Source organism: Gadus morhua, chromosome 22 (genome assembly GCF_902167405.1).
Source record: "Gadus morhua chromosome 22, gadMor3.0, whole genome shotgun sequence".
NCBI lineage: Eukaryota > Metazoa > Chordata > Actinopteri > Gadiformes > Gadidae > Gadus > Gadus morhua.
The window spans coordinates 13,716,660-13,744,602 of record NC_044069.1 but is presented as its reverse complement, the minus strand read 5'-3'; the positions used below and the strand labels follow the sequence as shown (position 1 = coordinate 13,744,602).

The 27,943-nt window shown below is 48.4% G+C and overlaps 1 protein-coding gene across 2 annotated transcripts; it reads right to left on the bottom strand.

Annotated features, from left to right (window-relative positions):
- Positions 1-20: 20 nt before the first annotated feature.
- trit1 (tRNA isopentenyltransferase 1) lies at positions 21-27,933 on the bottom strand. Of its 2 annotated transcripts, none has more exons than XM_030346754.1 (11): positions 27,761-27,933; positions 21,464-21,604; positions 20,173-20,271; positions 19,349-19,509; positions 17,881-18,023; positions 17,556-17,667; positions 15,842-15,948; positions 15,507-15,584; positions 10,246-10,355; positions 9,974-10,091; positions 21-9,599 (listed from the first exon to the last, which is right to left on the bottom strand). In XM_030346754.1, exons 1-11 carry the CDS (start codon positions 27,917-27,919, stop codon positions 9,415-9,417), a joined length of 1,413 nt encoding a protein of 470 aa, XP_030202614.1. In that variant the 5' UTR covers positions 27,920-27,933; the 3' UTR covers positions 21-9,414. The 2 variants fall into 2 exon arrangements, with proteins under 2 accessions (XP_030202614.1, XP_030202615.1); XM_030346755.1 differs by having other exon boundaries at positions 19,349-19,506.
- Between the last annotated feature and the right edge of the window lie 10 nt (positions 27,934-27,943).

The following is a 27,943-nucleotide window of genomic DNA, read 5'->3' as shown; positions in this document are numbered from 1 at the left end:
GAATAAATGTTTATTTAAAAAGCTAATGAAAAAAAAAAGTTTCAGAGAAAAATTTAAAATAAGTGCTGTACTTTGGATGTCTATAGCCCTTAGTCTGACTTCATTTGATCTTGAAATATATTTTCTATACAGGGGTATGTGCACAAGCATATTCTGTATAAATATATAGATGGCATGTTGTAAAAGTTCTGACAAAATGTGTAAATAAGGTGTTTTTATTCATTTTTAATTGTTCAGTGACGCTGAAATTGGGTATGTGTTGTCTCTCAGAAAATCCCATGCGTTTGGCTTGGACCACCATCAGATTTGCCATAGTTTTTGGTTTCAGAATTCCAATGTAATAATGGTCAATGGAGGGGGGGGGGGGGGGGGGGCAGTCCATTTGCTTGTTATTTTGTACATTTTGTGCAACAATAAACTTGTCATTTATTACATTCAACCAATGATGGTGTCCTGTTTTTGCTACAGCAATAAGAGCTGTAGTAGCATAGCAATATGATATATGCATTGTTCCGTCCACACCAACAGCACGATGAAGGAGTGTCAGAAAATATAATGGAATCATTGGAAACAGGTGGTTTCCTTTTTAGAATGTATGATTCTTTAAAATTCATAATAAACCAGGATACATGCCCTTATACCATCAATATCACCAATGGGAGGGATAATATGAACAGAACGTAACAGGGTAGATCTGGACCCGGGGAGAGTAGGAATCAAAACATCTGCCACACATACTATGAAGGATTTTGACATCCAAGTAGGCAATTATGTAATCAAAGGACCATAGCATCATAAAGATGGCAGTTTAGGAATGTCTAAATATTATGTTACTCCTACAAATAACATACTAAATGATATTTAGGGATACCACAACATATGTTGATGCAGTGAAGGCCAGGTCTTACAGGAATTGGGGCCATTGTATAACAATTGCAGCTGAAGCACGAATGACATTGTGCAAACTTATGCTACCTTCTAAAATTTCTGTTCAAGTAAATGGCTGTATCTACACATTTTAACTGATCCAAGCACATGGCACTGCAAGCCTTTCATGTTGGCCGTGTTAATGCAATCGATAAATGTTATTTCCATCTTTACCACAAGATGGAGCCAACAGATAAAGTTAAAATAATATGACCCCAGATGAACGCCAATTTGTAAAAATAATGGCCAATTGGAAGAGCCTTCCACTCCTCTAGCAACATATTAATAGTAATTAATAATCATTAGTAATTGTATTGGTAAACTGCTTCAATTATTGGTAATTGATATACAAATATATAAAGGCATATCCAATGTCACCACTATAATGTAGCACTTTTTGAGTTGGTTTGGCATGGCAGATTTCAGTAGCACTTTAAGTGTAACACTGTAGCTGCAGCACACAGTAATAAGCTAAGTAAAGTAATCCATGTTAAGATAGTGTGTATGTTGAGGCGCTGGTCTTGGCGCTCTGGAAGAGTCAGGGAGTAGCAGGGGGGGGGGGGGGCACGCCGCCATGTAGGCCAGGGGGACACAGGAGAGTGTGAGCGGAGTTAAATGTGGAAAAGGAGAGCAGCAACAGGCCACGTGCTTCTCATATGCACCATCCTCTTATAAGGGTATCGCTCCCAGAGCCCATACACATTTAATACTATCTATATTATATTATACAAGCGACCAAGCCGTGATGTATAGGGAAGCACTTGCGTTAAACAATAACAGTGGCAGGGAGGGGACAACTTGTTTAGAAAGCAGCCAGATAAATCACAGAGAGAGATGGGAGCGAAGAAGTGGTAGAAGGAAGAAGCCTAGGTATGCACGCATCTGCATTCAATAACGCGTGTGTGTGTGTGTATGTAATAACTCTTCTATCCATCTATCTATATGGTATGACCTGAGCTACACAGAACCTCACAAGCAAAGTGTGTCGGGCTGTTTAGTGTTTCCCGTCCAAATGACAACACATTCAACTGGTATAAAGTGTTTTATTTTCCCGCTCACAACTAAATTTCCGTTCACCGCCTGGTTCCGTTCATCATGGACCCATGAAAGGTCTAATGACAAGGCGTGTTGGGCTCCCTGCTGAAGGAGTACCCAGCCCTACTCTCTCTTTGACGACCTGTATCTGTATTCACTGCAGGGGGCTGGGGTGAAAGGCCTTTCTAAATGACTTAAACATTAAACAGTGACAGTGGGGGCTGCAGGCAGGTGATATCCATGATTACACCACACAGCGAGTGTTTACCAAGCATTATAGTAAAGTCCAGGGGAGGGGAAGCTGTTGAACGATTAAAAGCTGTTAATAGTCAAAGCAGCTCCGCTCCTGTGGAATGTTTTACAAATAACCCCTGCTGGTATTGTCAGTTGTCAACTGTTTTTCGAGGAGTTCACCACGCACACACACACACACACACAGAAATAACCGAAAGACGAACACACACACACACACACACACACACACACACACACACACACACACACACACACACACACACACACACACACACACACACACACACACACACACACACACACACAGAGAAAGAACCAACCCACACACACTTTTATCAAAGGGTATGGCCAAACAAAACCGGTGCGATTAACTGCTAACTGCCCTCGAAGAGGCGGGAACATCTTATCAAAGACAAGCGCTTTGCCGCCATTTGCCAAACAATCCCGGGCTGGACGAGAAGTGAGCCAGCACAAACTCATTCATTCCTTCACATACTATATATACGAATGCAAATATTCCATCATATCAGCGGTCAGATTTTCACTACAATGCAAATCAGGACCGCATTACCAACCGTCGCACATGTGTAGGGTATAACACACACACACACACACACACACACACACACACACATACACACACACACACACACACACAGGAGTGGGGGTGTACACCCGGACAATGAAGGAGTTGTATACCTGGTCCTCTCATTGGTTCAATCGTTCATTTAATTTCCTTAGTATTGTTATTTTAGGTGCTTTATGTATGGGGGGTCAGGAGGGCATACGGCATAAGGGAGGGAGAAGCATGGGTTATGACGCACCTCGTGGATAGAGGGGGCATGTACAGGACACACACATAATAACAATACACACGTCATCGCAATATTTAGAACGGAAATCTGTTGAGCTCAAAGGAGATGTGGTTGGTATAGAAGAGAAGGGATGGCAACACAGGATGAGTCTAGATGTGCGTAACACAGAGGGTATCATTATCCTCTTCATCCTTATCCTCCCATGAGGGGTAAAGCCCATCTCTAGGGACCCCCCCCCCCCCCCCCAAGCCCACCAGTGAGGTGCACCTTGTTTGAGCAAAAGATTACCGTGTGTTTGACCGTACAGCCCCACTACAAAAAATTGGTGGGGTTGGTCGTGGGGGGGTAGGGTTAAACTGGGGAAAAGAAAGGAGCAAAGGATTGAGAGTGTGCACACTGAGAATATAAAAGGAACTTAATAAAGGAAAGAGTGGTGAAACACTTCCCGTGGAAAATGTGTTCATCTTGTGCTTGGTAGGCCTAAATGATTCAAGGTGCGCTGCAGATCCGAGCCCGTTACTAGCAGAAAGAAGAGAAAAAAATAAAGTTTCATTAGGTGAGCCGGGACGAGATTGGGGTGGATTCGGTTCCCATGTTATTATAGGTTACCCCCAACTTCTGTAGCTTGGATGTAAGCTGCAGAGCATATATGTTGAATGCAAAAACATTATCTTATGTTCGTAAATGTTATGCCTCACGAACAAATGCATTCGATCGATTAGAGTAAAAAAAAAAAGAAATTCCCATTGATTCGTCATTGATCGTTTTTGTTTCTCGACAGAGTCTTGTACGTATATCACGCCCCTACGAAGCTCAATTTAGGTCAGCGTATATGACTTATAATAGAGATCTTTGTTTGAAACCGAGCCGGACAATGTATTTGCGCAACAGCTGCTTGCCCTTGCAGACAAGATTTACAAGGTTACATAAGATGCTGAAAACATGCGTGAAAGATGTGATTCCTTTCCCTCTCTCTTAAACACATACACACACACACGCTCTCTTGATCCCATCAGCCTTTCAGCTCCGTGGCGGGGAAGGAGTTAAATACTGCGGAGGGGGAGGACCCAAGGCCGGGTGTTATTTGCATATCGGGCGGGAAGCGCTGCCCCTTGTTGTCACTACCCAGACGAGACTCCGCCTCCTAAATGACCGCACTGGCGGGAAAAGAAGGCACCAGTGCAAAGCCACTTGGAGCTGCAAGAATAGCCGTGCACGCGCAGACACACACCCACACGAACAGTCTGTTACACACATAACTCGATCGCTCTTTCACTCATACCGAGCCATACAAACACACTCTCCCGCGTTCTCTCTCTTACACTCATAATTTGCCACACACACACACGTGCTTCTCTCTCTTTCACTGTATCCAGAAGACAGATACACTCATAAAGAGAATGCATGTTACACTTTGGAAAGACAAAAAGGGGAAGAGGAGGCAAAGAGAGGGAAGAAAGAGCAAACTAAATAGGAAATGTAAGAGAAACAGAGCAATCGTTATCTCGACTGCCATCCAACACACACAGTCAACTTACACACACAAACACACACATACTATATGTCGTGCAGTGAAACAATAACATGTATTGTATGGCATTTACCAAGATAATATAGAGTGAACCCAAAAATATTCAGCCCTATTCTGAAACAATGCCTCCCAACAATGGTAGTACACTGTAGTCAAAGCTTTTACAATGTGTGTGTGTGTGTGTGTGTGTGTGTGTGTGTGTGTGTGTGTGTGTGTGTGTGTGTGTGTGTGTGTGTGTGTGTGTGTGTGTGTGTGTGTGTGTGTGTGTACCCTAATAAGCTGTGGCCTGGGAAACAGGTTCAGTGGGCTGTTGGAAAAACAGGAAGATATAGTCATGCTCTGAATCGGGGAGGAGTGTGTGCACGTGTGTATGTATGTGCATGTATGTGTGCCTGGGTGTGTGTGAGAGACAGAGAGTGGGGATGGGGGGCTGTACCGACCGGCCCCCGCATTACATAACATGGCAGGAAATATGCAGCAGGGAGAGAGAGGGAGAGGGGGAGAGAGGGAGAAAGGCCGAGGGAGCGAGAGGGAGAGATAGATGGAGGTCTATAAACAAGGACCCCTGTGTACACCACACCTATGACAGCGCCCTAAAGGCCCTTCATATCAAATCAGCTCTCTTTCTCTCCCTCACTTTCTCTCTCGCGCACCAACTCACTCAGCCCACATCCTGCCATATCACTCACAAGGGGGACCGCAGGAGCCAGACAGAGTGAGAGAGAGAGCGATACAAAGACAGAGCGAGAGAGACACAAATACAGAGAAACAGAGAGATCGACTGCGTAGCGAAAGATAAACTCACTGAACCCAGGGCCCGTGGACTAAATAACACACACACCAATGTCGGGCATTAATAAGTGAGAGGCTGCTGATAGCAGCTAATGCAAGGCATCAAACACCAACACCAAGAGGAAATGTACCAGAGACTCACAGCTTCCTGAGTCAGACAACACAGCCCTGGCGCGTGTGTGTGTGCATGTGTGAGAGAAAGATTGAGATACAGTAACAGGGCCATTATCATTATTAAGCGAGATAGAGATTACACCTCACTATAGCTACCGTTGACAATTTAACGACAATCATGCAAATAAGAGACGCACACCCACACACACACACAATGTTGTTTCATGTGCTGGGTGTCACACCTGACAGTATTGTGTTTCCTTGGCCGCGTTGTCCAACGGTTTGCCTTTGCCATTGTTCCTCCTGCTTGTTTGAGCAGTAAGAAAATCCTAATCTCTGAATAAAGAAGATGGTGGGTGCCAGTTCACGGGCACGCCAGCCAGCCCTCGCCAACTGTGATCAACAAGCACACGACCAAACACAGGAATGATTGAAGTATTTTCCCTCCCCTTTTTCCATGTGGGAGAAGGTTACAGTAACCGACATTGAAAGTTACACCCTGTTGGCTACTTAACACAACATGGTCCAAATTCTTCTATCTGGAAAAATATATATCGGCGTTGGCATCAACACGACTAGAATAGGACATGGGAACTTTTAGAGTATGACAAGACAGGCTACAGTTTCACTTACAACCCCAAATAAGAGAGCAGGGTACAACAGTGACGGCTCCTTACAGTTGCATTCATTTCCTACCCCTGATCTGTCCTCTACTCAGAAGTGTCTGATGATTAGTGGTCAGTGTATCTGCTCCTGAGTCACTCACTCACACCATGAGTGATGGACTGAATGAGTCATTTAATATCAAGTCAAATCTTAATCTCTTTTCCCTATTTGATGTCAAGAACACACACACACACACACACACACACACACACACACACACACACACACACACACACACACACACACACACACACACACACACACACACACACACACACACACACACACACACACACACACACACTATTGTGCAGCTTATTCTTAATTCATTACATTTACATTCACCGTTTGGGTCATGTGTTCAGGCAAAACTGTTCTTCCTAGGAGTTCTTGCTTAAATGACATTGTAATCGTCTAAAGTCTTCTCCAATGCCAACATGAGCAGAATCGATGCACAAACCAGCATCTAGGACCACATATACATATACTTACATTAAGTCTTTAAAAGTGTTCATTTTCCCCTTACGTGATTTTAAGAGACAAGAGTCTAGGCTGGTGCTCCACATACGTCACATTTAAATACATACACAGAGGTAGGAACAAGCAGAAGCACAGTCGACAGAGGCTCACTATATTCCCCAGGCCATAGAATTTGTTAAATAATGCAGCCTGTGGATCACCCCACCGGGCCTCATGCCTTGGACTGTGTGTGCTCAGGACCAGAGCCCCAGCTAACACTAACACACACACACAGGCGTTTATAAAGATACGTGTGTACTCTACCCATCTATCTATCCATCCATTGAGAGGTAAAGGGGGTTCAGACTGAGTCAATAATGAGGATGTTTGCGCATGAGGATACGAGCGCGTGTACTCTCAGAGTACACCCACGCATACTTCTCAGTCAGATAGCAACACAACAACAAAACTTCAGCTTAAGAGTTACCGAAGAGTGGTTTATATGGTGTGTTTGTGTGTGTGATATGCCTTTTGTGAAGTCAAAGTTGGGGCCTCACGTTTCAAAAGGGAACTGGTCTGATTTGTCGCTTCCAACTGCCGCCTTTGTGAGGCTAATGAGTTCACTCGGTCTGCTCTCTGTGTGTGTGTGTGTGTGTGTGTGTGTGTGTGTGTGTGTGTGTGTGTGTGTGTGTGTGTGTGTGTGTGTGTGTGTGTGTGTGTGTGTGTGTGTGTGTGTGTGTGTGCTCTAGCGCACAGCGCCGCCTAAATCGCTAATTAGCCTTGTGACCGTGTGAGCTGACCCACTTCTCTACCTTGCCGCCAGCTTGTGTGTGTGCGTACACGTGCACGTGCGTGTGCCTGTGTTCCATATTTTTCTTAGGAAGGTGATGCCTTGTCTTATGTCATTCTGTTGGGCATGTCCCCCCCCTTTAGCTCGGCATGTGTAGTGATTCAGGTGCTAGAGTCTAGCAGTGGTGCCAGGGAAAGCTAGCCTGGGTGCTCGGGGGATAAGCATTCCATGGTATTAGCACATACCAAACAGCATCTGAGAGCTACCCAGCCCCGAGTCAACACCAGGCCAAAGGCTGGAAGAGTGGGTGGGAGGGAGGCGAAAGGTTAGGTTTAGCCAGCCTTTAGCATTCATCTGTTCCACGAGATCGGAAATGTCTCTTCAACTTTGAGCCAAGGGGATAACAATTGACAAAGAGGGATTATTTTAAATACAACTATTGAAAATAAAGGTGGAAAAATGAATTAAAGGTCTATACAAACAGTAGCAGAATGGGACATCTTTGAGGGAGGAAAGGAGGTCCTACTGGCCTACAGTGTGACCTTTGCCATCCCCAACAGAATTAGGCAGAGAAGAGCTCGAGGCCTGACCTAGATCTGAATGAACAAATGTGGGGCACACACACACACACACACATCCCCCTGCCCACACGCACGTACATACAAAAAATTCATTCCCGACCCCACGCGCAAACACACACACACACACACTTCCTGCTATTATATGGTTGCATATATATTTAGAAAAGGTGGGCGTAGTCAAAACAACCACATGGCTTAAGTCCCATAGTCCTCCACTGAGGGAGCATACTTAACGGTGGTAAACAACACTTTTGAAGAAAGAAACCAAGAGGCGAGGCTAAGAGAGAGAGAGAGAGGGAGGGAGTGTTGGCGGGAAAAGATCAGTCTAGAGTTAAAAGGCGTGTGTGGGCGAGTGAGACGCGTGGCACTCCTCCACCTTAACCACTTCCACCTTACGTCAAGTGCATGGGCCGATCTAGGCCAACAACTACTTCAGAACCCGGGACGGGGCGTGTACTCGTGTGTAGAACCACTTTCCAAACCAGGTACTCTATTTGTGGGTTTTTTATCCTTTAGATATTTATTAAGCGACGACTACAATCATGATCAAGTCGCAGCCCTTTGTGAAGCACCGGGGTGCAGAGCTGCCAAGTCCGCTCCAGGGCTCTGTACGAGACGAGAACACTTCAGATGTCAGGATTCACTCAGGGCGCGTTGGGTTTCGGCCAACCCCCCCACGAACGACATGATCTACGGCTCGCTCGCTCCACGGCAGTGAGCGAGCGAGCGACACGGTGTCAGAGCGACACCGTGATGATGACAACACGATAACAACTCCAATCAGGAGCGAGCAGCATCCCTTATGAGACATCAGGACGGCGCCGCGCTGCCAAGATCGCCCCCGGGGTTCGAGACGAGACGGAACATTACCGACATCGGAGCGACACAAAGACAAAACATCTTGATGCATTTCGTTTAATCCCCCCGCCCCCAATATGGTTGTCCGTGGCCACAAATGACTGCGCTCGATAGAGGAGACCAACCCCCCCCACACAACACAGCGTCGGACCTTAAAAGAGCCACGTCTGTAAGGACGGATTATTAAAAAAACAATAAACCTCTGTCTTCCATATAGAAGTTAGTCAAGTGTGAAGATAAACGTCTGGATCCAGCTCCGTCCATAACGGCTGTTTCCTCGTTCCGGTGTCCAGTCCAAAAGTTGCGTTTCTTCACTCAGATACGAGGATGACGTCTGTGTTGTACTGGACGGGAAACATTTGGCAGACTGTGGGAGATTCCAGTCAATTCCGACAGGACCTGTCCCGCTTCATCGAAAAGGAATTTGCTGGGGTCCGTTAATGATTTCCACAGGATAGCGTCAGTGCTTATGAGTTAACCTCCAACCAGTGCAGCGGTCCAAAGGTCTGGCGTGCCGGCCCCCTCCTGGTACTCGCGGGCCCCCGGCTCCCCCTGGTACCGCCGGGCCCCGCGGTGGCTGGGACTCGGGATTCAGGATGGATCAGGAGAGGCGTCTCTGGAGTTCGGCCCGAGGGCGTCTGGACGGAGACGGCCGGGGCTGAGCGGGGCGGTCTGGGCCCCCTGGAGGGTCCCTGGAGCGGGCCCCTCATCTGGGCAGGCCTCCACCTTCCTCCTCTTCCTCACGTGGCTGTGGTGCTTCTTGGATTTTAAATGGGCTAGAGGCGATAATATACAGTATGTTATTATTAGTAATCAATAGTTTTTTTCAGGCAGGCGGCCTCTTTTGAAGTGAAACAAGTGGTTTGATTCATAAATATGCATTATATTTTCCAACGGAACAGAAAATCCTCTTTGCCAGAACTCTCGTTAAAAGACATAACACTATGAATAACAAACACACAGTCTCCACTTTATCTCATGCCAGAGGGACGCAGGAAGATAGAGGGCAATAACTAACTTATTTGCACGGAAACGATCGCGAGGGGGAAATAACAATAGACCAAGTTCACTGGACGGTGAAATAGCTTGACCCGGTGCTGAGAATGTTAAGCACACACTCCCTGTGTGGTAAATAAGTCAAATGGCTCACCTGTCCACTCCAGGTCACCGATGATGACTTTGTCGCACAGCTCACAGGTGTGCCGGCTGCGCTTGTTGGTAAGCTCCGCCTCCTCCACTCTGATTGGCTCTATGGCCGGACTCTCACCCTGAACGTCAGGTGACAGATATTTTTTGTCAACGTAGGATTTAATTTGAGCCTGTATGCTAAAACAAGGTTTTATCAAAATAGACGGAGGGTTGAGCAAGGGAGAGAAAAGAATTAGAAGGAAAGGAAGAAAGAGAGGCGACCATTGACCCCACCTTAGTGAGGCTGTGGAGGATCTGCAGTGCAGGCTCCAGCACAGTCTCCTCCCATCGGGAGACATCAGACACATCCAGGCCATACACCGCCGGCACGCTGCCCCCTGGACCTGCACACACACACACACACAAACACACACACACACACACACAGTGTGGTCAGCACAAGGGATATATATATCTATATACACACAGACACAACACCAGGGAGCCCACAAGCAGGCACACAGGAACAATAACCACACGCTAACAATACACTGAAAAGAAAGACACAGACAGACGCACAGTGTGGTCAGCGCACGGTTAGTACAAACACAGAAACGATTACAACACACGTACAGACGCACAATGTCGAGAATGCTATAAAGAGTGTGCGGTGTGGCGAGTCCAATGCGGTAGTGAAGCCTAGCCTGTGTTTAAGATCTGTCGTGTTAGCGTGACCATGGGAGGCGGGAGGGGGGGAGACAGGGGGAGGGGTGGATCCTGGCCCTGTGGCTGCACCCAGCGGAGAGCTGGGTTAGTGGGTGCAGCCACGCCCTGAAGCTCTGGCACTTTGCTGACTCACACCAGCTCGATAATGTCTCTCTCCGCCCCCCCCCCCCCCCCCCCCCCTCTCTCTCCCTCTCTCTCCATCCCATACTAATCATGTCCCTTGCACTCTCTCTCTCATTGCAACCCCATCATCACTCTCTCTCTCTCTCCCTCTCTCTCTCTACCTGACTGCAACACCGATGTTTGAGCTTTCACTTCCTTCTAATGATCCCTTTCTCTTTCACTTGCAAAAACTCTCTCTCCCCCTCTGCCTTCCTCTTTCTCTCTCTCCCCCTCTCTCTCTCATTTCGGTTTTGCTCCAGTCAGCAGACTCAGCAGCAGGCCCCGCAACCCTGACTGACTGTCTGAACATCTATGTGGCCATTTATCTGTCTGACCGTCTTATCTGTACGCCTGTCTGATGGGATATCTACCCTCGTAGTGTGTGCGTGCGTGCGCGCGTGCGTGTCTTACTACCCATCCGTCTGTCTGCACATCTGTCTAATCATCTCCCCGTTGGACTGACTTTCTCAGTCTTACTACACATCCGTCTGCATCTCTCCTCTCCCTACTCCATTATAAAATCCTCAGCTTCCTGCTTCCTTCATCCTATACACACACACACAGGTAAATTAATTTCAACCCCTGAAGGCACAGCGACTCAATTATTGCATAATCCCCCTCTCAAAAACACACACAGCCACACACACACACAGCCACACACACACACACACACACAGTAAACCAACTGGGATGATAAACTGAAGTGTGTTGGACTGGACGCTGACAGGAAACTGTGTTTCTACTGTAAGACCACACCATTGTACCATCCCCACGCCGCAGGGCATTCATCAAAATAAATAACAGCGTTGGGGTCTGTCAGGACGATGGCCTGGGGAACAATGTACGTCTTTAATGAGCTCCATCTCAAAGGGAGCCATAAAACTAAACGCAGCCCGCGCCCGCAGCAACCGGCCACGCTTGGCTCTCACGCTGCGTCTAATTTTACATTCTGGTAAATAGACGCCATTTATACCGCACTCTTCTTGACCCGTGGCCACTTGAAGCGCTTTACAATCATTGCCTCACATTCACCCGGTCGTACACGTTCATTCACCCACGGCGGTGCCGACCACACAAGGAGACAGCCAGATCATCGGAGAGCGTTAAGGGGCTTTGCTCAGGGACAGCGGGCACGCTGGCTTAAAGCCATTCACATGTTTCACGCACTCATTCGCAACCTGGTCTCACAGGAATCCGTGAAATGACTACGGACAAATAACTCGAAATCCGTGGACACATCACGGAAACACGCCGATTTCCGTGATTGAATTCGCTCCAATCGACCACGGGGGCTTAACTCAAAACCCGGGGTGGTCTCACTGAAACACTTAAATTGTCCTTGTTGTGTCCACGGAAGTTGCTCCAATGCAAGTAAATGACAATGATATTCTGTGGCACACACACAGATTCCCGTTTCAATCTGTGTGTGTGCCACATTTGACCACAGCGGGGGCTTAACTCAAAATCCGTGGTGGTCTGACGGAATCACTTCAATTGTCCGTGATGTGTCCACGGAATTTGCTCCAATGCAAGTAAATGACACTGTTATTCCGTGGCTCACACACGGATATCGGCGTGTTTCCGTGATGTGGCCACGGATTTCGAGTTAAGCGTCCGACCGTTGTCATTTCACGGATTCCTGTGAGACCATGTTGCTCATTCGTTTGCAATGGTACTGGCTAGGGTCGTTGTTTTGGATGGCTCGGATCGCATTTGCTCTGAACAGCAGGAGGAGGGGGACAGAGGACCGTTTGTTTTGGCCCCGCCACTCGCGCGGCCCCCAGCACCCCCGCCTGACATAAAGACTGTACAGTGAGCCGGGCCCCTAAACGGACCGCCTTACAACACGACCACAGCGCATGGGTTATGCTTATATATAACACACTGCGCGCACACACACACACACACACTGCGCGCACACACACACACACACACGCCTGCTTTCCGTGCCTTGCTCAGTGAAACTGCGCCACTCAATGCAACAAAAGAAGAAACAGGAGGAATAGAACCCCCACCAGTGTGTGTGCGCGTCTCAGCATGTGTCAGGGAGGGCCTGTTGTGCGCGTTTGCTTCGACATGAAAGCAAGCGGGTGACCCTTAATTTAAGCATCGGGTTTCATGGACACAATTGCCGTGTGTGTGTGTGTGTGTGTGTGTGTGTGTGTGTGTGTGTGAGAGTCCTTTTTGTGTTGCTGGTAAAAGGGCGGGCAGATGGTTGTGGTGTTGGTGAGCCGTGCATACCTTTATTGTGTACGCAACGTCCCGCCACCGTCTGAACGGGTAAACACTTCACCTCAGACAGCCCTTCATATCTCCCTCTCCCCCTCTCTCTCTCTCTTGATCCTTTACCGACTACCTCTCTTGACGACGCCCCCGTCCGTCTCTCTCTCGCCCCCTTTGTCCCTTGACCGCCAGACGCGTCTGCTGTGAAGAGTGGAGGTAAAGAGAGAGGGGGTGGGGGGGGGGGGGGGTAGGGGGGGGTCTGCCAGATGCCGGACGGAGAATCCCCCTCTTCTCCACAAGCCCCGCTCCTTCTTGTTCGGGGGGTGAAATCGTACTCTGCTAATCTCCCCAAGAGTGAAAGACGGACGATAAGGGAGAGCAGGTGGAGGCGGGGGACAAAGAGTGGCACGCCCTGGCCCCGTGGATCGGGAAACACACACATATCACACACACACACACACACACACAAACGAGCGTGGTGGGTCGGGCTCTCCTGCAGCAGGGCGTCTGCTGCCCTCCCTGTTGATACAGCAGCCCACCTGTCGCAGCAGGCCGTCAGCGAGTGCCAGCTGTGCCCCCTTCTACACTGGCGGCTGCTGCTGCTCCGTGTGTGTGTGTGTGTGTGTGTGTGTGTGTCACCTTCTACCCACAAGTGGTTCGGATTACATGGCTTTCTTTCCTTCTCTTTCCATCTTTTTAAAGTTTCTGAGTTGCTTCCTCTGTAGAGCAGCTTTAGTGGACCATGAACTTACATAGACTCACTGTCTCTGGATGGCAGAGTCTGTCTGAGCCGAGTTTTGTTTTGACTGGAGACGGTTTGTCACTGAACCACCAACTCATAACACATGATTGTGACAAACTCCCCATGCCAAAACACGTCATTGTTATGTTCACATTATAATCCAAAGTGACTCAAGGAATATGTGCTATTCAGGGTTTATACTTGAAGCTTTCTAGGTGACTCTGATGCCTTCTTCCATACCTCTTTCAACAGATTAACCCGATCCGTTTGGGTGTAAGAGTAGGGCTTAGGTTCACTCTGAAACCATTTTACAAGCATGGTGTTGGATCCTGGGTGTGTGTGTGTGTGTGTGTGTGTGTGTGTGTGTGTGTGTGTGTGTGTGTGTGTGTGTGTGTCTTTCAGGGTGCCGAGAACTCCAAATTCACCTGCAACATTGAGGTTGGAATGTTTCCTTAAGGAAATAGAAGAAGGTAAAAAGAGGTAGAATCAAGTATTTACTGAATCAAGTAAATACTTGATTCAGTGTTGATATTAGTCAGATTAATAAATAATACTTGAAATCATTAGCCTTTTCTCGACACCAAATAATAATCTTGCAAAAAAAATGGGTTGAAATGCCATCCCCCAATTTTCTTTTGGTGCGAGTAGTTTTATGTGTGTGCAGTTTGTGTAAACCAATACGTGTGTGCACAGTACTCATGTTTGCCTAGTATGTGTGTATGCCTGGTACGTGTGCCGGTTTAGTATGTGTATGCACACAGTCTGTGTGTGGGCGTGCACTTGCGTGTGCGTGTGTGTCTGTGTGTAGTGGTGTCAGAGCCGTACTGGGGGGTTTACAGTGTGGAGCGGCGTAAGCCACTTAGCGCTAACAGGATGAGGCGGTAGTCGGGTTACTACAGGCCACGCTACGAATCCAAGATGACCAGGTAAGCAGAGCACTAAGTCAGGTTCAGCCTCCCTACGTTTAGGTACCAATGCAGGGGGCCATGCACAAGCGTGGACAGAGGAAACATTCACTAAATGTTGCGTAAAAACATCGGCCCTTTTCCTGGAAGTTAAAGAAAGGGAAATTAAAAGCAGAAACTGATTATACAGTTCACCCCCTTTTCGGATCCTCTGGCCACTCGCTGACCTTGCTGATTTGAGTGTTGCAACGTTTGATGGGAACAGGATGGTTAGGGATGCTGATGGGAAAATATACATTTGTAGGCGGTACCACAGCAGCCATGTATTCCACAACCATGTTTTTTGGTCAGCGATACCGAAACACGGTTGTGAAATTGAAAACGATGTGAAATTGAAATGTTTGGCGGGGGATAACGCGTATGCAAGTTGTATAATTTCAATTAGTATTGTATCAATTGTTGAAATTGTTTTGGGAGGGATGGGTACAATTCTGAAATTGTTGTGAATGGGAAGGATACAGGGATATACACAAACATACACACACCCAACACTACAGCATAGAGCTACAAAGGGCTTATTGCTAGTTTAATAGAGTGTGTGAATCCCATCTTGTTAGAGTGAGTACTGATTAGTTCAGCACTGAAGAAGGGGTAGAGGGCCCCCCCACCTCTACACAATCCCACACACAAACACGTACACACACACACCAACGCTAGGTACACGCCTAAAAGCATACACATCCTTTCCACACGCACACCCCGCCAACACAGTAAACCCAAACACAAAGAGCACTGACGTTTGAGGAAGCGGTTGCGGACCCATTTGTTCTGTTGCCGGGCGTACCGCCTGGTGGCGTTCTTCAGCGCCTCGGTACCTGGCGAGAAGCACAGGAAGGGAGTCACTCAAGGACGAGATACCACATGGGGTCAGACAAAGGGCACATATTAAATCAATCATCGTTACCATCATCAACAAATGTTTTCCAAAGGATCAGAAAAAGTGACCCGTTGCCAAAACACGATGCAAATAGTACACTAGAACGCCTTGGTTTAAATCCTATTTCGAAAATGAAGAAGAAACTGCAGTGGATTCGAATGGCTTTGGAACTGACTGCGGTTTAAAGGATGAGACCTTTGTCTCGGAGGGTCTCCCGTTGGCCGCTGTCCTCGGGGGCCGTCAGGTACTGGTGGAACTCCTTAAAGCCAATGGACTGGAAGATGCCGTGCTGGTAGTCTTGACTGACAGGAGGAGGGGAGGGGGGAGGGGGGAGGGGGGGGGGGGGGGGGGGGGGGGGTTGGGGAGAGGCATCGGGTTAACAATCTATCGAAACAGAAATATGAACAGTCTATCAGGAGGAGAAAAATAGACTCTTAGTCCATCTCTTAGTCCATCTGCCGCTTCAGACACAACCAATCGTGGCTCATTTAGATCTGTTCTCCTCGACCTCCTGTTAAACTCTCTCTCCCTCTTTCCCTCTCTCAGCTTCCCCCTCACGCCATCCCTCCCTCCATCTTCCCCTCTTGTTTCCTCCCAGACCAAGCAGGAGAAGTCTGGGCATATTGTGATACTTTTGTGGGCCAGGCTGACACAGAGACATGGAGACACGGAGACAGAGAGATACGGCGGAGAGACACAGAGACCCAGAGAATGCCCCAGGGCCAGGATAGCGTTTCCCTGCCCGACCAAGGTGACCGGAGACCGGGGCAGGTTTGGCAGGATCAAGGGAGCAGGGAGAGAGAGGAGAGTAGGATATGGATGGAGAGAAGAAAATAGACCACCCAAGAAGACGAGACAACGTGGCTTGTGAGGATGGAAAGAAGAGAGAGAGAGAGAGAGAGAGAGAGAGAGAGAGAGAGAGAGAGAGAGAGAGAGAGAGAGAGAGAGAGAGAGAGCGCGAGAGAGAGAGCGCGAGAGAGAGAGCGCGAGAGAGAGAGCGAGAGAGAGAGAGAGAGAGAGAGAGAGAGAGAGAGAGAGAGAGAGAGAGAGAGAGAGAGAGAGAGAGAGAGAGAGAGAGAGAGAGAGAGAGAGAGAGAGAGAGAGAGAGAGAGAGAGAGAGAGAGAGAGAGAGAGAGAGAGAGAGAGGAGAGAGAGAGAGAGAGAGAGCAAGCAAGATATGGAGAAATTGGAGAATAGCACACAGGAAATGCAGTGAGTCAATGAAATGGAGAGGGAAAGATGGAGAGGAGCGAGAGAGTGCGAGAGCGCGCGAGAGAGAGCGAGAGCGAGAGAGAAACAGGGATAGGTTTGACCTTGTCCTCTTGCCATAGAAGTCAGGGTGGTGTTGGTGGGGTGGTGTTCTGGGCTAATGCAGCATTTAAAAGGAAGGAAGAGGGGGAGTAAGAAGGATGGAGGGGAGGGGGGGGTGCAGGCAGCATCCTGGGCACCTTGCCACCAGTGCATCAATTTCCTGCAGCCACACCCCATCAATCAATAGCCCATGTGCACGCCAGCAAAAGCGCACAGAAACGCTTGGGCGTCAACCCACACACAGTCAGCCACCAACAGACAGACTCAGCATATCAATGCCGCTTGCGAAAAAGGAAAAAAAAAGGAAAATAAAAAGATCCCTACCCGGGAAGGTCTACGGCGATATTCAGCAATTAGGAGAACTCGGGCATTAGCATGGGGAGAATCGGTGCTATAAATCAAACCCACCCCTCCACCCAAACACCTCATGTGGGGGAAAAAAGAAAGCAAGAAGTGTGGGTTGGTCCGTTAACCCGGTTTTAACGGATGGAAATGAAGGCAGTGGGGAATTCAATCCAATCGAACTGGTCATGTGATTGAAAAAATTATCTTGCATCTTGCATCTTCCAACCACAGCTTGTGTGTCCGCTGCCGTTACCTGTCCTCCTGGAGCCTGCGCTGGTTGTAGCGCTCGTGGAAGTCCCTGAGCTCCTCCATGAGCCCCGCGGACAGCATGGCGTCTACGCGGGCGTCCAGACGCACGTCCAGAGCTGTGCCGGCCGGGGATAACATAGCAACACACACACACACCGGGAAAAATAACATCAGCTAACACCTTTGTGAAACTGTGTGTGTGTGTGTGTGTGTGTGTGTGTGTGTGTGTGTGTGTGTGTGTGTGTGTGTGTGTGTGTGTGTGTGTGTGTGTGTGTGTGTGTGTGTGTGTGTGTGTGTGTGTGTGTGTGTGTGTGTGTGTGTGCGTCTACCTTGCATGTCGGCGTGCAGCCAGAAGATGCAGGGGTCGGGGTAGCGCAGCGGCCCCCCCAGCCCGCCCGCCCCCTCCTGGCCTTGCTGCTCCTCCAGCCAGCGGCTGTGGGCCACACCCGTGTCCTCGTGCACCTGCAGACTCCTGCGGACCACCGCAACCGCACCCACAAAACACTAGGTCATCAACAGAACCCACCCTAGGGCAACAACAGAACCCACCCTAGGGCAACCACAGAACCCACCCTAGGGCAACAACAGAACCCAACCTAGGGCAACAACAGAACCCACCCTAGGTCATCAACAGAACCCACCCTAGGGCAACAACAGAACCCACCCTAGGGCAACAACAGAACCCACCCTAGGGCAACAACAGAACCCACCCTAGGGCAACCACAGAACCCACCCTAGGGCAACAACAGAACCCACCCTAGGGCAACCACAGAACCCACCCTAGGGCAACAACAGAACCCACCCTAGGGCAACAACAGAACCCACCCTAGGGCAACCACAGAACCCACCCTAGGGCAACAACAGAACCCACCCTAGGGCATGTCAAGTGTGTCGGGGGAGGTTGTCCGCGTTGTGCGAACTAAACTATATTGTGGACATTGAGGTCGTCATGCCGACTCATCAAACGGGACCACAAAGGCGCGTCCCTGAGTTAAAAGACAATCAATGAACGGGAGTGATCTAGAAAGAGACGTTTTCTTGCATGTAGTTCTCCTGCTTATAGCCACCCAAGATTGCAGCTTCTGCATTTTTGTATTTCCTTCTTTTTTTTCTGAAAGGGACTAAGATTCAAATCCCGGCGGCAGACTTCCTCAGCGGCACTCGCGCTCAAAGGTCACGATCGAGGAAGGAGGTCACTCGCTAACAAACACATTTCCCGTCAGCCAGAGGAACTGTGTAACCGAAACCCCCTTCGCGCAAACAAAGATCACAGTAGTGGACACACTTACAGATCTGTGTGTGCGTGTGTGTGTGCATGTGGAGGCTTAAATAGAAGTAGTGGTCGTGATTTTTGGATTTTTCGGCTTATCTGGGGTCGATAGCGACAGAGAGGAGCTCCGCCAGCGCACCACAAAACAGACATTAGGGGTGTAATTTGTGTCACTCGTAAGCTGACTTATAAATAAACGGCTGTTGGCCAGGCACACACACACACACACACACACACACCCCACCCACCCACACACATACTGAAGCATCATGGTTCCTTGTACACTGTGACATTGTGACACCTCATTAAGGAAACAAGACAATCACTATCAGGAGGCAGTCATGCTTTTCACACATTCCTTGCAGGATCAAGCATGTTTTGTCTCACACACACACACACACACACACACAAACACATACATCGAATGAGTCTCAGTTTAGAATCCTACTGCTTTAAGACATCGTTTTATCCTCTGGATTTTCCCTGCATTTCACAGCTAAATCAACCCTTTTTCTTTACGTACCTACCTGGCGATCTTGCGCGCGTTGTTGGGGTGCAACATGGCGGCCATCTTGGGGTCCACCTCCATCAGTCTCTTGTGCAGCTCGGCCCCGCCCATTTTCTCCAGCTCCGCCTTCCTCAGCGCAGCCCGGTCTTCTCCTGCTTTCGCCGACTCTGCCTTCTCCTGCTGGAATCAAGAAACGAAATACTAAAAATTGTACCCGCCGTAAGTCAATAATTGATAAGACATTACAGAATAAATTGCATCATTTGCTGGTCTATTGCTGAAACAATCAATAATTCATTCGGCTTATTTATCGGGGGAAGTAAGTAAGATTTTCTGCTTGTAGCATCAAGAAAGCATGCATATTCTCGCCTTTACTTGCTTCCAAAAAACAATAAGATAGGATACTTTTCTTTTTTTCGTGGCTGCTTTTCTTGGCCTTGAGATGAAGCAAGCACATTTAAGATATCACCGTTGGCTTATTTCGGCTGGTAAACAGGGACGGCTCTAAATGGTTAGAGTTATGAGGAAGGCTGCTGATTGATGCAGGAGTTATTCTGAAGATTTCTAAATGGTTAGAGAGTTACAAACAAATCAGGCTCCCAATCATGCTTCTGATTAAAGAGTTAATAGAATGGCTTCTGATTGGTTCAAGAGGTCATTAGGAAGCCTCTGATTGCCTTAAGACAGCTCTAACTGACCGTACATGTGCAAGGTAAGAGGTTCATCGCTTTGACATGGCAGAAGTTTCCAGAGTTTGATGAAGCGGAGAAGGCGTGCGTGTGTGTAACTGAGTGTGTAATTGGAAGTACAGATTTGATAGATAGATTCCTTAAAGCTACAAACCTGTGTATCCACCAGGACTTTCCACAGCAACGACTCGATGTAATAGTTGGTCCCGCCAACTATGATTGGCAGCTTGCTTCTGGTGTGCAGGTCCTCGATGTTCCAATTAGTTAGGGAAGCAACCAACCCGAAAGCCTTTATTTAATGTTCAATCACTCATGCACGGCTCCAAACCAAATCCGGCCAGTTTCAGTAAAACATAAATGCTGTGTGTGTGTGTGTCTGTGTGTCACGCCTTTTTCTTTAAAATACCACAGAGACAGTCTTTCATCTCGGTCAGTCTTCTCTCACTCACTTTCCCACACAGACCTTCTCTCACTCTCTCCCCTGAGAAGAACAAGCGAACCTCTCAAGACAACATAAGGATTCACGTGAACAAGCCCCTGCCCTTTTTGAGAGAGAGCGAGATGAGTGAAGATCTTCCAGAGAGAAACCAGGTCCTTCTCTTTTTATGGCCTCTGCCCCACACACACACCCCCTAATGTCACCGTGATCCAAGAGATGGGGAAGTTATTCTGTAATGGGGGGGGGGGGGTGACATGTATCAGAGTAAAGGGGAGGAAAATCCTTGAAAAGGGAGAGGCAGACAGAGCGCCCCGCCCACGATTACCCATCAGCCCCCACATCCTTCTTCCTAAGATACACACACCTGCCATCCTATACCGATTTCACAATCGCTCTCTTTCTGTCCATTCCTAGATAAGGTCTACATACACATTGCATTCAGGCTGGCGTTGCTCTAAGCCTATTCTTAGAGTCTCTCTCTCTCTCTCTCTCTCTCTCTCTCTCTCTCTCTCTCTCTCTCTCTCTCTCTCTCTCTCTCTCTCTCTCTCTCTCTCTCTCTCTCTCTCTCTCTCTCTCTCTCTCTCTCTCTCTCTCTCTCTCTCTCTCTCTCTCTCTCTCTCTCCTGCTGATCTATTAATACCACCTCTAGTTATCGCCTCCTCTTTTCCACGTGTTACAGCCGGTGTGTCTGTGAGGAGGTGCTGCTGCCCAGTGTGTGTCAGCCACACGGTCCCCTCTATTTATATCCCCTCTAGTGATCTCTCTTCTCATTTCAGTGAAACATCTGCAGCAGGCGACACTCTGCCAGAACCAGGACACACCACACACACAAGCAGGGCCAAGCACTCCCTGGATAGATGCGTTTGTGCGACACACACACACACACACACACACACAATTATGACGAGGAAAAGGTGTTGGGCGAGATATCGCCACCAGGCCCGAGATGTCACTGAACCAGATACCCGCCATCAGCGCGCTTCTGCCGCTTGCCAAATAAGGATATGAGGGGGAGGGCTTTGTTCCTGAAGTCAACAACGGTGTAGCTGCTGACCAGTGGGTCCACGAAGCCGATCATGTGATGTGTGCACTGGGCACGCTCCTTCGTCGTCACCTTATTGGTGATGATGTCCAGGCCCTGGTAGACCTGGAGAAAGAAAACAGAAAACAAACAAACAATGAACCAATCAACGATCACAAAGGGGCGCAGCATGCAGCAGAGAACCCTGGGTAATGATGAGAGGACTTACACCAGCACCGTGACGTGAATAATTAAGCAGGCGTTACGTTGGAACAATAAGGGTGTGGGGGATTAATAATGCAGTCCATGTTTTCTTTCATTTGGACGTTATTGTTAATTCCCTGCCAGAGCGGTGGACAAGGTTTCTTTTCGTTTCATAAGCACTGAGGTGAAATACTGAGGGGAGTGTAAATAAACACAGAGCCACGCGAAGAGAGCTTGGCCTTGCTAGAATGTGGCGACGGTGTGCGATGCGCTATCACACACACACACAAACACACGCTCATCCTAAACACAAAGAATGCGTGTGAAGCCTGGGCTGCGTCATTGCGCCATAGCAATGGAGTAATCCCAGCTTCCCACCACTCTGAAGCACTGGCTCCCAAAGGACCACTGGGGAGCGGGGTTAAAACATTAACCTGATGTAAACCGTAGGCCTGAAGATTGGAGGCACGCCTGTGCGTGTGTTTAGGGTCAAGTGGGACAAACAGCTGAGGAATAATTCAGTGTTATCTCCACACGACACCGCTGTCAGACAGCAGGATGCATGGGGCGGAAGAACAGACCAAAATGACTTGGGTAGTGTTGTCGGTGAACTCGGAAAAGGGTTTGAGGCTCAGAGTTTGACTTTTTGGGGAGTAGAAGAGATAAAAAAACAGGCAGAGTGTAAAATGGAAGAGAGTTCAAGGAGGATATGGATGGAGGGAAGGAAGAGAATACAGAGACAAGCAGGATACCCAGACGGCCCCGTGCCCAGAGTGGAGCACTGTGTTCTTGTCACACAGAACAGGATGCTCTTGGCAAATTTGATGAATAAATAAATCTGTGAAAAAAGAAAAAAAAGGGAAAGGAATGGTGTGGTAATGTGCTTTGTGAGATCGTACAGAACGCGGGCCAAAGAGAGGGAGAAGGTGCGAAAAAAGGGAGAGAGATAATTGGGAATAAGTTGGCGCTGTGTGTGTGTGTGTGTGTGTGTGTGTGTGTGTGTGTGTGTGTGTGTGTGTGTGTGTGTGTGTGTGTGTGTGTGTGTGTGTGTGTGTGTGTGTGTGTGTGTGTGTGTGTGTGTGTGTGTGTGTGTGTGTGTGTGTGTGTGTGTGTGTCTCTCTCATTGTAAGCCACGTTCCTTACTTGCTCCCTGATTTACATCCAGTCTCAGTGAAAAGGCAGCCCGGGGCCCCTTGCACTCACACCCGCCATTGTTCTCATCAGTTCAAATCTCAATTTCCAAGTAATGCTCTCTCTCTCTCTCCCACAAACACAGTCTCTTTAATTGTAAAAGCAAGCTAGTTTCTCCATTTTCACCCTTAACTTCTCGTCTTTCATGGAAGACTTCTTCTGCTTGGTCCCATTCAAACCTGCTGTTAGGGGCTATGAAAGCAGACACAGCTTATACTTAATTGCATGTGTGTGTGAGGAAGCACCGAACATGGAGTCTAATTCTAGTGCGCTCCCTTCACAAAGACAGGGCGAGTACAGCGAGCAGCGCAAGTAGGGCGGAACCTCACCACGGTCACAAGCACTTAAGCAGGAGGAAATTAAGGGAAAAAGGCTTTCAGGTGGTTAAAACCAGCGAAAGAAATTAAAAGGAGACAGAAGAAAAAGAGGTGGCGGCAGCCATGAACTGAGCAACAGACGAGGAACGTTTGGTTGGATAGAGCTGATTGGCCACAGAGTCAAGAAGAGAGCAGAAAGGGGGGAAAAAAGAGGATAAAGATCAATTGAATTTATTCTCATCTAGGGAGCAAACTGAAAATTGGTTATATAAAAAGAATGAAAGCCACAAGTAGCAAAAAAATATAACTGTGTGTGTGTGTGTGTGTGTGTGTGTGTGTGTGTGTGTGTGTGTGTGTGTGTGTGTGTGTGTGTGTGTGTGTGTGTGTGTGTGTCTCTCTCTCTGCTTTTGTGTGCGACAGGATTTATAGACATGGTCGTAAATGACCTGAGTGGGCTCAAGCGCTGTGCGGAGACTGGAATTAACGTATGCCCCAGCCTGCGTGCCTGTGCGTGTGTGTGAGGGACAGAGAGTGAGTGACTGCGTGTAAGGGATGCCTTCAGACAATAAGCCCAGTGTTCCAGCTCTGATGCCTGCCTGCCTGCCCAACCTTATGCCGGGCATGAAACAGCTGTTCCTCAGAAAGAAAAAAAAAAGGTGTGTGAAAGAAAGAAAGAAAGAAAGAAAGAAAGAAAGAAAGAAAGAAAGAAAGAAAGAAAGAAAGAAAGAAAGAAAGAAAGAAAGAAAGAAAGAAAGAAAGAAAGAAAGAAAGAAAGAAAGAAAGAAAGAAAGAAAGAAAGAAAGAAAGAAAGAAAGGAGGGAAAAAGAAGGAAAGATAAATAGAAAACATATTGAAAGAAAGAAAAAAAAAAAATTATGAAAGAGGAAAAGACTGAATGAAAGAAACCCCAGAAATAAGAGGGGAGAGAGAAAGCCTGTACAATATGTTTCTAGCTTTACATCTGCTGTACTTCATTCCTACACACTATATAGTCCATTAAGGTGTTGTCTTCTCTCCCCTGCCTTGGTGCATGTCTTTTGCATCCAATACATCTCCACCAGTCAAAACGGACTTCTCTCTTTCTATACATTTTCATCCTCCTCCGATAGCACCATCTTACTCTCCTTCTTTGTTTCCGTTGAATCAGTCTCTCACTCCCTCACTCCTTCCATGGGGAAGTGTTCAGTAATGGCAGACTACTAAATCTTTCAGGATGTGTTTCTCCCTTGTGTCCCCCCTGGAGCCCATCTAAACCCCCCCCCCCCCCCTCCGCTCCTGCTGAGCGCTACATAGGGGCGGTGCATTCCCCTACACACGTGTACGCTCGCATGTTCACGCACAGACACACACACGTGTGTCGTAAAAGTCCCTCGCACCTTCTCAGAGCGGGTTCATCAGCGATCTGCGTCGACCCTCACATGCGTCTGATCAGCGGATAAACGATGAATCACAGCTGCGAACGTGGGAGCTGCCACGACCCAGACGGACCCGTCAGAATCCCAGACCCACCCACAGCAGGCAGGCAGGCAGGCGAGTTGGAGGGGGGGGGGGGGAGACAGAGGAGGGAGGGGGGCAGAGGAAGAGAGAGACAGAGAGAGATGGAGAGATAGAGGAAGAGAGAGACGGAGGAAGAGAGCAAGAGTGAGAGCAAGAGAGCAAAACTGCATGAATTTGAAGGATGCAATACAAAGCGGATAGCGTGGGATGTGGTTCACAGATTCTCTCCCTCCCTCCCTCCCTCTCCATCTCTCTCACCCTCCCTCCAGCCCTCCGTCTCTCAGTGTCAGTGGACCACTCATTGACCTATGGAGCTCAACTTGTTCCGCAGGGTTTCACAGGGACTACGCAGCCAGCACGGTGACACATGTGGGCCTTCAACCCTATTAATTCATGATTCGGCAGCGTATGCTACCACTCCGGATGACGGATAGCCCCCCGTCTTTCAGCCGCCATGCGACGACGCTAATGTTTACCAAATGAAGGTTTTACAACCCACGACGCTCATTGTCACCATGGGCCGTGTTCGGACAGTACTAAAACACAGGTCACTAGCCGCCGTCCACGCATGACGCCCACATTGGTAAACATGAGCGCACACGCACAAAACCACACACACTATGGCAACGGCCAATTCGGCTGGTGGTGGTGACCTGTAAAATTGGCCCTCGGGACCTTTGGGGACCCGACGTGAGACTCTCCTGACCTCCTGCTTTCTGGCTCTCAGAACTCCCTGGCCCCACCGGACTGACACGGGTTCCCGCCCACGCACCGGCAGGGCAGAACAGATATCATCAATGGTCTCCCCGCCTTCCTGCTCCAAACCCATCTATGATCATCATCACAATGTTAGGCCCCTCATTCTTTCCCACACACATCGGCTGGGAAAAAAAACAGCCTTAACCCCCCCTGCCCCCCCCCTACCCCAGACTGAAAACTAGGCCCAAATCCAAAAGTTCGAACCCCTTTTTCTGGGACCCAGAAGCGGAAAGAGTGGAGGGGGAGTAGGGTGGGGGCAGTGTTTAGCTGCTTATAATTCAGTGGTTTACACGGTTGGCACGTCCTCTTAGAATGACGCAACGGCCAGGAACTTGTCTATGCATCCGCCATTGATAGTGTGTATATTTAGCCAGTGAATAATACCCCCACACACAATTCCGATGCACTCCAGACCAGGACCACTGAACTGGGGGCCGTTGGGTTGGGAAGGGTCGGGGGTGTGGGGCGACAATGGCACAATAGGAGTGTTAGGGGAGTGTGGGAACCGATTCTCTGGGGAATACAATAGCCGCTTCCCCAGTGGCCACAGTGTGTCCCATTCATTGTGTGCGGCAGCGACCGCTAGCCTAGCCTAGCGTAGCACAGCACCCAAGTATGCACTGGCTCAGCACAATGCGGCTTTCTCCCAAACAAGACCGGGCTGTTTCCTATCCCAAAGACAACACACACACAGTGCTAGCCTACACACAGCCTTGTTCTCAAATCGTCTCACATCACGCACACACACACGCACACACACACGAATATGTGGATAGGACAGTCTCTAACTAGGCCAATGGTCCTCGCTACTGGAACTGCTGGTTGAGGAGAATTCCAAGAACATTCTGGAATGTTATTAGCATAACCCAGTTACCCAGTAGCAGGTACATGGCTGGAAGACTCGGTCCCAGAGCGCAAACACGCTGTCTCCAAGAATGTGCAGCTCTGACAGGCTGATAAGACGCCATGTGTTCCAAGGTGGGTGAACGACCCTGGAGCCTGGCCCTGAAGACCATACAGACAGGAAGGCTAGTTGGGAATACAAGGTAAGCTCTTCCCCATGAAGGTCATCATTTAAAGGGGTCAGCTTGGCAGGGGTGGGGCGGATATAGGTGAAGGCATCAGGACACACCGGCTTCTAACCTTCGGTCTACACGACCGTTCATGCACCTGACCCATGGGTTTGAAGACGGTTGCCGTGACAAATCGCCTGAGAACCAAGGGAGGCTGGAGGGAGTCGGTGGCAGTTGCTCAACAATGCGAGCGTGAGAGATCATGGCATTGTTACACAGGCGCTCTTGCTCGCACATGCACGCCAAAACACGACAGGGGGTCATTTCCATAAATCATGTGAATTAGGTCTCATTCCTGTGTGTACACTTGCAGGCTTGCATCTAGATGCCTCACCCGGCTTCCATCATTCCTAAGATGAGGTTTGAATAAACACTCTTATATGGACTACTGTCTTATAACATGCCAAAAGCCCTGGCTAACCCAGACGAGTGGTTGACAAAATGAGTTGATCTACCATTTATTTTTACAGAAAGGTTTTTTTAACTACAGCATTTAAAAGGTTTCGAATGAGAATAACCATATAGAAAAGGCCATAACATACATCCGGACGAGATAATGGCAAATAATAAGCTTTAGCTTATTCTTTAACCATTAAGCCACAACCTGTTTCCTTTCAAGCTATTTAAATTAGCTATAAATAACGGTGCTGTAGTCTAAAGCAGACTACATTTCCCAGACTCCACTGCGTCTATATCAGTCATGGACACGGCCACAGTGGCTGTCAGACTTGTTACTTGTGAGGAGACAACATAGTAGGGATATTGCCTACTATGTCGACGCGTGAGCATATTAGTCAGATTGAGCAAGAACAACATGTGTTAATTAGAAGTTATGGTGGCGGCTAGCTTCTCTTCTCAACCGACACAATTGACTTCCCAATAGGGTTATTAATTTTATGTGATCTTTATATGGGGCAACAACCTAAACATAAACGATGTCCAGCGATGTATAGTCATTATAGCCTGCCTGGCTAGACAAGACACGTAAAATACACTAACGACATACCTATGAAGGACCACATATGTCTGACCTCGCATGGAAATGGGATGGACATCTTCAATCGTCTTGGTTTATTTTGACACTGATAAGGGGGAATAAACGCGTACATGGACTTCTTTCATCAATAATTGTCTATCCTTAAGATGTTGTACTCTTGAAATGAAAGATATATTCTGATCAGAAACGCGTGGCTATCACGTCAAGGACTCGGGCCATTTGTTTGTTGTTGCAATGTCCTTACCTGCATGGAGTCAGCGCTGATTATTTCCCCTTGCATACGTTTACCGATTTCTATTGCTAACTTCGACTTTCCAGTTCCAGTAGCACCTAAAACTACAACTAAAGGAGGAACCATCGTCTTCTTCAAGGCAGACTGCACGCTTCGAGCGGACGCCGCCATGATGCCTCGGTCACCAGCTGACAA

What these genes read in the sequence shown, in the direction of transcription:
- trit1 (XM_030346754.1), bottom strand. Translation starts at nt 27,919, where the DNA reads ATGGCGGCGTCCGCTCGAAGCGTGCAGTCTGCCTTGAAGAAGACGATG. An exon ending in AAGTCCTGGTGGATACACAG is followed by an intron (nt 19,510 to 20,172) that starts GTTTGTAGCTTT and finishes TCTTGATTCCAG; the next exon opens with CAGGAGAAGGCAGAGTCGGC. An exon ending in CGGTGACCTGGAGTGGACAG is followed by an intron (nt 9,600 to 9,973) that starts GTGAGCCATTTG and finishes TATCGCCTCTAG; the next exon opens with CCCATTTAAAATCCAAGAAG.